This window comes from Fukomys damarensis, unplaced genomic scaffold (assembly GCF_012274545.1).
Source record: "Fukomys damarensis isolate Sample0158 unplaced genomic scaffold, DMR_v1.0_HiC HiC_scaffold_27, whole genome shotgun sequence".
NCBI lineage: Eukaryota > Metazoa > Chordata > Mammalia > Rodentia > Bathyergidae > Fukomys > Fukomys damarensis.
In genome coordinates, this window is record NW_022900939.1 from 35024534 (window position 1) to 35034414 (window position 9881).

A 9881-nucleotide genomic window follows, 5' to 3' on the forward strand; every position below is an offset into this window, starting at 1 on the left:
ATGCTGTATTGCGCCTTTTTTTTTTTTTTTTTTTTTTTGTATTGGGGAATGAACTCGGGACCTTGTGCTTACGAGGCAGATGGCAGAACCACTGAGCTAAATCCCCGGCCCAGCACCATTCTACCCGGTAAGCCCAGATGAGCCCAGATGTATAGGTGGGTGACCAGCACCTGCACCCACCGCTCCCCAACGGTGCCTGTGTTCCTCCGCGTACACTTGCCACACGACCCTTCTCCCTGTTGCTCCACATCCGCTAAGCACGATACACCCCTATCACCCTACAGGTGGATTGTAGTTTGCCCCACTTTGTACCCCGACAAAGAGGCGTACACCCTCAGTGGCCATTTACTTTTGGGACCCCTCTTGTCTCTCAGGAGCTTCCCCTTGGTAAATCTTTCCTACACTTCCATAGTTCTCAAAATTCATTCTTCCAATATTTGGGAGACAAAAGTGCCGTATATCCGCTATCTAACAGGTTGGGAGTTATTTTTTCCATATTATTTTAGCTAAAAGGCTAAACTGTGTAAATTGTGTATAAGTACCGCATCTTCTTTACCCATTTATCAGATGATGGACACCTGATTCTGTATCTTGGCTATTGGAAGTAATGCTAGGTTAAACATGAGCGTGTAAAGGTCTCTTCAACAGACTGATTTCATTTCCTGTGGATATACACCTAGTCGTGGGATCACTGAATCATATTACAGGTCTAGTTTTAATTTGGGGGAGAGGCTTCCGTGCTCTTTCAAAAATCCCCACATTTAAGAATCTCAGGCTGGAGCATACCTATAATACTAGTACTCAGGAGGCTGAGGCAGGAGGAATACCAAGAGTTCAAGGCCAACCTTGGCTGCATAGTTCAACATCAGCCTGAATTATATATACAGCAAGACCCTGTCTGGGGGAGAAAAAAAAAAGAACCTCTACTGAACTAAAAATTAATTACTATATCTAAGTGCTTATGAATGTGATATCTCTAATACAACATTGCAAGGGTAGCTTTACTCCCATTTTACAGATTAGGACAGTAAAGCCTGGAGAAACTGAGTTGTCCTATCAAAGCAATTAGGAAGTGGGGAATCCTAGCCTCACACCCTGGTTCTCTGGCTCAAAGCTTGGCCCTTTTTTCACTATTCTCCCATCAATCCCCAGATGGGCTGCTCCTTTCACATTTTATTCTTAAAATATTACCTTTGGCTCCACAACCTAAGAACACAAAGTTACTTTTTAAAGATATAATTCTAATGACTCTAAAAATTGTGAAGCTATCCTCATCAACAGATTTTGACAAGTGTTAAAAGCTATCCCAAAAAAACAAACAAAAAAAGCTATTCCAAGAATTTTCTTGGTTTAAACGTCCCTACCATCCTCCTCCTCCACACTTTCCGTTTGTTAAAGTCAAGGCAAAGAGCGTTAAAGGTCCTTCGTGTAAACTCCTTACCAAAACCTGACACAGCCCTTCCCCGTGACCCCCAAGGAATACCAAGGAATCCAGCTGGAGCCCTAAGGCCGGAGTCACTAGGGTGCCGGAGAGAGGAAAGAAGACGGCAGGTGCGTCGTGAGCAGGTGTCGCACGCGGTCACGCAGTTAACGTCTCTCACTCTACCAGTAAGCAAAGAAGACAAGGCTGCTAAAATTGTAAAAGACAAAACTCGAAATAATAGAATGAAAACAAACAAACAAACAAAAAGAATAAAGACTTCAGCTGGACATTGAACTACAGTGACGTTTTCATGGCTTGGGGTAACTATTACAGAGGACCTTCTGTGTCTTCATACCAGATTTGTATGGAGCTTAACTTCTATTTTACTTTTTATTCTTTATTTATTTATTTATTTATTTAAGTACTGGGGATCAAACTTGGGTCCTTGTGCTTGCGAGGCAGGCAGCAGAACCACTGAGCTAAATGCCCGGCCTTTATTTTACTTTTTAATGTAATAAGCACTATTGCAAACACTGGCATTAATCGGCACACACTCTAGAGTTAAATATGGAATTCAAGCTCTCAGGACTTAGAAATAAGACAGACTAAGACACTTCTTAAGTTCACAGAAAACATTCATAGGAAGGTTGGAAGCCAGTTTGTACCCAAGAGTCCCACAGCAAATTCTATCCACATCGCTATGGGCAGCAGGGAAGGCAGCTAGGAGCAGTAGAAAGAGGTGGATTAGAAGTTTCCTCTCCTTCCCCACTGTGAGAATTGCCTGTTTAATTTTCTTGAAATTCTTATCTCCTCTGCTCAATAGAAATAATAATACTTAAAAGAACACATAATGATGGCGTTTATATGTCAGGCAGAAAATAACACAGCAGGTTACAATTTTGGTTTTTTTCTGTCTTTAAAAACAAGCTTAAAAAATCTTATAACTGAATTAAAAGTTTAAACTTTCATGTTGTAAGCTTAATATGCTTTTGTAGTGGTTACATGCTGCATTCTGTTTTGAACATAAATTGAGAAGCTAAGAAGTGAACATTTAAAAATAAGCAAGATAACTTTTATAAGAAAATCTAGAGTTAAAGGGAATATATAGGAGACGTAAGTGTGGAAACCGTCTTTGTTATTTGGGCTCCATTCAAACAAATTGACGTTAAGCAACATATTTCAGTGGCATTTGCCTTGAGGATGCTAAACAGCAGAAATTTAAACTGATAAATACCTTACATCTGCTTTAACTTGGAAATCTTAAGAAACGTTCTTGTTAAAGATATTTCCCATTTGACATACTTGGCTTTCTCTTGTTGGGGATAACTTTAACCACAATCAAATGCCCAGTGACTAACAAAAGTTTCCACCGGTAACTCTCTCAACAGAGCCAACTTTTAACACGCTCATTGTCTAACCATCCTGCCAGGTGTTGCCTTCAGTGTGGCTCAGCAAGTGAACTGTTTTTATGAAGGAAGAGAAAACATCCTTTCTTCTCTGTGGCATTTCTGGAATACCTCAAGCTTCTTTCATTAACAACTCAGTGACGGTTTGGAGAAGCCCCCGTATGTTATTTCCCAGGACTCTGCCATAAGAGCAGAAGGTGAAATTTTTCCTGTACCCTGGCCAATCCCCCACCAACAACTCTTCTTCATTCGCATTCCCTTCCATTCACAAATGTAGGATAATGACATTAAAAGAGGCACGCACGAGTGTACAGAAACCCAAAGCAGGGAATAATGGAGCCTCCCTGTGTGCAAGGCTCACACTCAGAGTGAAACACCCCCAGTGCCCACTCTTCTGCTCTGCAGCAAAGTAGAGCTGAAAAAGTCCAGTGACACTTGAATGACTCAACCTTTACACAGTGTTTTGATGTGTTTTGAACTGAACCTACTTTATCAGGGGAAAGAGTTTGTTTCATCTGAAATTACTCATTCCACCCGAATGCCAGCACTGTGGTGGGTACTAGGTGTAGTAGGAGGTACCTGCCCTCAAAGAAACTTGCCACCTAGCAGGAAAGACAGACATGGAGTACAAACTTGCTAGAAAAAGAGGTCAAAGGAGAGGAAGTAGTATCGATATGCAATGCAGGGATCCTGAACTTTGCAAGCAACAAAACAGCATCTAATAAGAAGCAATGTTACTGTAACAAGTTAAAGGATGGTAAAGCTTGACCAGGTGAAGCTAGAGAGTCTCCAGGAATAAAAAAACAAAAGCCGCACCTGTGAGCATGGAGTCAGGACAAGACAGGGCAGAAAGTGTGCTGCAGTCAGAAAAGTCAGCTGAAAAGATAAGAGAGGTATCGTGGTATTAAAAAATAGGAAGAGCCAAATCTCGCTTGTATCGTGGTATTAAAAAATAGGAAGAGCCAAATCTCGCTGGTATGTGAGTTCATAAGGCCTCTCAACAAACGATCATTAGATACTTGGAAGGCAGCCAGACTTGGGTCATCTTCTGGACCCTCTCCTAAGAGGACTTCAAAGGGGATGATGTCCTCAGCAACAAGTAGTTGTGATGTATTCCAAGAAAGCTAATCTGAGTGGACGTTGAGAGATGTCAATGTGGAAATAAATGGACAGTGGGCAGGGCGCCTGCAAGCCTCTGAGAAACATACAGAGGCACCCGAGAGAGGAGCGGCATCAGGGGCCTGCCTTTTGTAAGCACTGACACCCGAGAGGATCTAGTATACAGGCTACGTGAAGACACTGTTGGCTTCCCTTTGCTTGGTCCTCTTCCCCTACTGGAACCCTGGAAAAGCTGAAGTGAAAAAGTTGATGGGCCACTCTTGTGTTCCACATCCTCAACTATAGGGTCTGGCTCTAAGATGAAAGGAAAAGGAAAGCTAAGTTGGAATTGAGGATAAAGTTGTCACATGGAGTAAACTGGGTTGAACCGAATTATCATGTTCCTGCTCAAAATGATCCTCCCCAAATGAGATCATTCTTCTATATGATAAGAAATAGAAATGGAATATTCACAGAGCACAAGCAAAGATGAAAGTTACAGAAAAGCAAAACAAGTATTATATGCCCTTGGAGTTAAGGCTGTCCAATAAACACTATGCTACGACAACATGGAACCTAAGGCAGACGAAGAAGAAGTAAAGACAAGGAGAGGCTGATGGATGGGAAGAACACAGCAGGTTCTCTGTATATGGCACCTCGATGAAGCCACAGAACACTTGCAGTGGACCCCTTAAGCAGAAGAGCCGGAAGCCCAGGAAGCGTGGACGGGCTGCATCACTGACTTCATAGTGGCATAATGAATTCACATTAAATTCATGGAGTCATCAAGGCTGAGTACAAGAAAACGTGCGTGAAGATAAGAAAGTTAGTCAACTGAGAAGTTGTATTTATTCTCCTAACCTGGATGCTGAAGTCTCCCCAGAAGATGACAGGCACTGGGGTGCAGAAAAGCACTGAGAACCGCACACTAAATATTGCACTGAAGGGATGGGTGTGCTGATGGCAGGAACAAGGTAAATGGGCCTGAGAAATAGAGAGCTGGGTAGCAGCTGCCAGCGAGAAAGGCTTTTTGTCAGAGAAGGAAGGACTGCTGCTGTGCAAACACTGCCCAAAAGTGAGGAGCATACACTCTCACACACCCACTTCCTCCGTGAGGCTTTCGCAGGCTGTGCCACGATGCTGAGGTTTGCTCTGGATATGAGGATTTGGGGCTGTTTGTTAACAATGGGAATTTCAGAAGGTTCAGGAATGGCTTGTGAGAATCGAGACACAGGCGATTGGCAAAGTCAAGAGTGATGGAGAAATGTGTTCACCACAGGATGTTGTGCAGGGGACGTAGTTGACCTGGCTTGTGTTTTACTTAAAAGACTTTAGGACTGTACAAAGACTTTCCTGAGGGAAGTCAAGGACACAGGAAGGGAGATCATCTGGAAGACTTATCTAATCATAACGAAAAATCCCCAGGGTGTGACACTGAATAGCCATAACAAGATTGATCAGCTATATATATAGGACCTCGTGACTGATTGGATGTGAGGAGTGAAAGAAGAGATAGTTTACAATAACTCTCAGATTTCCATCCTGAGTAACTTGACAGATGGCAGTGAAAATGGAGGAAATCAAAGTTATGGGGAGATACAACCACATTTGGACAATGTATCAAAAACTAGAGACTTGAGCTGATTCCCAGTTGGCACTTTCCTTCATCCATGGTAACGGGGTAGCTGATTTTAACTGGACAATGACCAGCTAAAATAAAGATAATATTTCTCACTTCCCTTTATAGGTCGATGTAGCCAAATAGCTAAGTTCTGGCTAATGATATGTGACATAAATTGTTTGCAACTTCCAGAAAGTATATACAAAAAGTAGGATGCTTTCTTCATAAATTTCTTTTTCCTTCTGGAAGATGGATATAATAAATATAGTGATTTTTCACTATCATGGACCATGAGCTTACTTGGCCATGAAAACCATAAAAAGAGGTACAGCAAGTCAGAAAGATCCTGGGCCCTTGCCTTCTCAAACATGAGAACTAAATAAATTTCTACTTCCTATAGCCACCATTATTTCGTTGCTTTCTGCAGTAGCTAAACTGTGTTACATTTAATGTCTGTGGGACTTTGGGGAGGGATCTGCAGTTAGGTACTGATGTGGAACTGAGCATGGTATCAGGGTTGGTGACAGGACTGGAAGTCATTCCCCAAAGTCAGGTGCAGGGGATTTTCTTCCAGTAGCCTTCAGCAGCCTGATCTGGAGCTTAACAAATAATAGTTTGGATAGACTCACATATAAACCATAAAGGAAGTTAGGGATCAATATTACTTTGTTTCTAAAAGGCTACCTTTTAAAAATAAAACACGTACGAAGATTCTCACTGGCTGATCTTTGTAAGGCACTTAGTCTAATAAAAACCCCTTTTGTTATGGAGAGTTACGTCTAAAGCCAAATGAGGGCAAATCTGACATGTCAGATATAAAGTATTGAATATAATGAATAGTAAATATTTAGAAAAAATTATATTGATCTTATTTGTACAGAATGTAAGTTTGAGAAATTGTATAGGCAGCAAAATTCCTCCTAGACCCAAAAATGAATGCCAACCCCTTGTTACACTTACCAAGTCATTAATTTTATTCTTGGTTTTTTGTTTTTTTTATTTTTTGTTTTGAGGTAGGGTCTCACTTTGTAGTTCGGGCTGGCTCTGAACTCACTACATAGCCCAGGCTGGCCTCAAACTTGTGGCAAGCCTCCTGCCTCAGCCTCCAGAGTTCTGGGATTATAGGTGTGTGCCACCACACCCAGCCTAAATCATTAATTTTACTGTACAAAATATTCTGTAAATGTACTCAGGAATTGGGATCTATGCAAATGTTATTTGTAACTCTTGAAACCTTTCCCCCTATAAACCTCATTAGAAGCTCTAGCCTCCTCTCCCAGGAATTTCAGGTTGTTTTCTTAAAAGTAAAAGCCTTCCTTTCAAATATAAGTTATACATAGTAAATTTCTTATAATGCTTGCAAGTTAAAAGAGCTAGGGAGAGTGTTCCAAGTTGTACTGTACTCCCCTCAGAGAACATTGAGCTAAATTAACTAGCACCTGCATATCTGATTTCTGTGAGTTTTACATTTAGTCTTTAAAGCCAGGCTATCTGGCCTCTTCTCCCGGTAGTTTAGTTAGCATATGTTCACTCAGGGATTACACAGATAATTTTAATATTTAATTCAGAAAATATAACTAAGAGGGACCATCTGTGGATAAATTTTACATTGCGGGGTTAAGAACCCTAAGACTCCATCTCAGTCCTGATCTGAGTCTTCTTTTCCTCCCCACTCTAAGCCACACTTAGGATGGGACAACATTGGCGGTCTCGGGTGTCTTCTAGCTTTGAAGTTCAAGGGTTGAGACAGGTTAGCTATCTGACAGAGGCCTCCTACCCATGATACATTTATGTATCATCTGTGCTTTTCTGTCTTGGCCCCCAGGGACTATTTAGTTCAGATATTTAGTTCTGTGGAAAATGTCTGCCAGCCTCACCTGCCCGCTCTCTCTCTCTCTCTCTCTCTCTCTCTCTCTCTCTCTCTCTCTCCCATTGATGTTGAGTCTTTCAAACCAACATTTACATTGTTTTAGTTGATGTTTAGAATCTTATTACATTTAATAGTGCTAAAAGGAAGGTACTGCTAAATGTAAAATTTTCCCCTAAGGAATTTTCCTTTTTGCAATGAAACTTGCTATTGGGCAGAGGATAGTATAGGAAAATAGTTCGATGCATACAAAATCCTGTGGGTTCTTAGAAATTGTTTAGTTGTTTGGGGTCTCCTAGGATACCTAGTTGTTTTCCCAGCCCACACATCCTCTATGTGCCTAATAAAACTTTTGGAATCTGCTGGGCTTTTTAAGGCTCTCTCCACTCTCTTTCAATGACTTCATCATATCATTAAAAATCTAAAGTTATTTAGCATAATTTAATAGTATTAGAAAGATTTGTAACCGTATCCAAGGATATGAATTTGTTTGTTGTAACAACCGCCTAAGCAGTCCAAAAGGCCCTTCAAAGAAAAAAAAAAAAACATACCATGTCAGATTTTCAGTAGTTTTATTGAAAAATGCCTCTTTTGTTTCAGAAATAAATAATATAAGGCAGTGAAATTCACAATCTGCAGTTAAAATATAAAAGCAGCAATTCTATGTTCATAGTCTTGCAAACATTTTCCAACTGCTTTTGATAACTAAGAAACATTATGTTCTGGGGGAGGAAAGTTCATACTAAATATACAACACAAACATGCAATTTCATCTCTGCAGAACACTCTGCAGTTCGGCATAAATGTTAGTGTGTCTAGAACAAGGAGATTTAAGGGGAGGTGGAACTGTACCCGGTTGATACAATAACTTCAGCTACATGGCTTAAGGTCTGTGCTTGTGCGGGGGATGCATGAGCGGGGTCTAGGCCCTACACACAGAACAGAGAAGGGAAAGATCCGAAGTTGCATGGGGTGCTGCTTCTCTCCCGTGTGATTTTAGGAGGGAATTAACTTGAACCATGGTGTAACTAGTTGCAGACAAATGCTGGGAAGGATAATCTTCTCTCTGGAAGTGCACAGCAGCGCTGGTTTCCAGGACCTACTGTTTAACCCAAGCGTTTCGCTGAAGCTGCCCCGAAGGGCACCTTCTCTCTGAGCAGCTTTAGTGAGCAGGCATTCGGCAAGCGAGTGGAGGCTGAGGCAGGGATGTCTGCGGGCTGCACAGCGAGCTGGGGTCCCGCAGATGCGACGCTCTCTGCAGTCAGAAACGTACCCGTGGGTGAAGCAACACCGGTGAAACGTCCCAGAAAAGTGGCACACTGCTCTCTCTACCCCGAACGCGACCCCCGACCTCCCTGCTACGCTCAGGCCCGCCCGGGGCCCCGACGCGGCTCCGTGGGCTCATCAGCGCCGTAGTCCTCCTCGTAGTCCGCAGTCCGCTCGGGCTCCACCGGCAGGACGAAGGGCTGGCTCTCAGGCAGGTAGCCCTCCGGCACGAACGGCTCTGTGCGACCAACAGCACGGTTACGGCAGGATGGCATGGTGGGGACAGGGCCCAGCCCCAGCCCCTCACCCCGAGGAGGGCACCCGGCTCAACCCAGCACCACAGACAGGTGACCGCGCTCCGGTCAGGTCCCTTTGCAGAGAGAATTCGGTGATCAAATAAAGAAATGGCACTTTTTTAAAAACCTTCAGAGATCCAGCAGTAAAAACAATCATTGCACAAGTACCTGGGAAGGGTTGGAGACTGGGCCAAAGACCTGCAAAGGCAGAGACCCTAGGCAGGGTTTGCACACATCACCTCCAGGCAAAGAACTTGGACAAAGGAGGAGGGGGGGGAGGAGGAGGAGGGGGAGGGGGAGAGGGAAGAGGAGGAGGGGAGGAGCTTTATTGGAGTCTGGGAACTGAACTCTGGAGGCGGGAAGCGACTGTCACCAGGTAACATACAGTACACGACATTTCCTGTGGCCCGCATCACCCACCGAGTCACAGCCTGTGGGTGAAGGACACCAGGGACTACAGCAAAAAGGGGGGAAGGGAGGTTTAAACTTTTGTTCGAGAGTTGCAGTTACAAAACCCAGATGAGAGTACACGTACAAAAAAACAACGCTGCAAGTGGCAAGCCCTGAATCAGCCACAGCGCATGCGCACTGCTCACAAGCAAGGCAGGAGGCGGCGCCTCTGAGGTCGGGGACTCCGTGGAGTTCGCGGCCGGCAGAAGCGAAGGGTGAAGCTGTTAGGTGATTTTAGTGGACAGGATCACACACAAACCGTGTACGAGCCACATTAGTTTATTATTTACATAAGACACCTCTCTGTAACCAGGTTAATTGCTTTTCTTAAAATGGCACTGTCTCCGCTGGTTAGTAGTTTTATTATGCACCTCTTTCACAAGAGGCTCTTCATGGCTTTGTGTTTGAACTTTTTAAAAAATATATATATATATATATATATGTGTGTGTGTGT

General features: G+C 43.1%; 1 protein-coding gene and 1 long non-coding RNA gene across 2 annotated transcripts in view; one reads left to right on the forward strand and one right to left on the reverse strand.

Moving 5' to 3' along the window:
* Nucleotides 1-5603, forward strand: part of LOC104857748 — a 7638-nt gene extending 2035 nt beyond the window's left edge. The window contains exons 2-3 of the long non-coding RNA XR_778943.1: nt 1478-1743; nt 2812-5603. This is a non-coding gene — a long non-coding RNA (uncharacterized LOC104857748). The remainder of the gene's footprint in view (nt 1-1477; nt 1744-2811) is intronic.
* A 2401-nt stretch (nt 5604-8004) lies between these two features.
* The window catches only part of Col12a1 (collagen type XII alpha 1 chain), a 106928-nt gene continuing 105051 nt past the window's right edge, over nt 8005-9881 (reverse strand). The window contains exon 65 of the mRNA XM_010617912.2: nt 8005-8919. Coding sequence (XP_010616214.2) covers nt 8780-8919 — 140 coding nt within the window. The 3' untranslated portion in view covers nt 8005-8779. The remainder of the gene's footprint in view (nt 8920-9881) is intronic.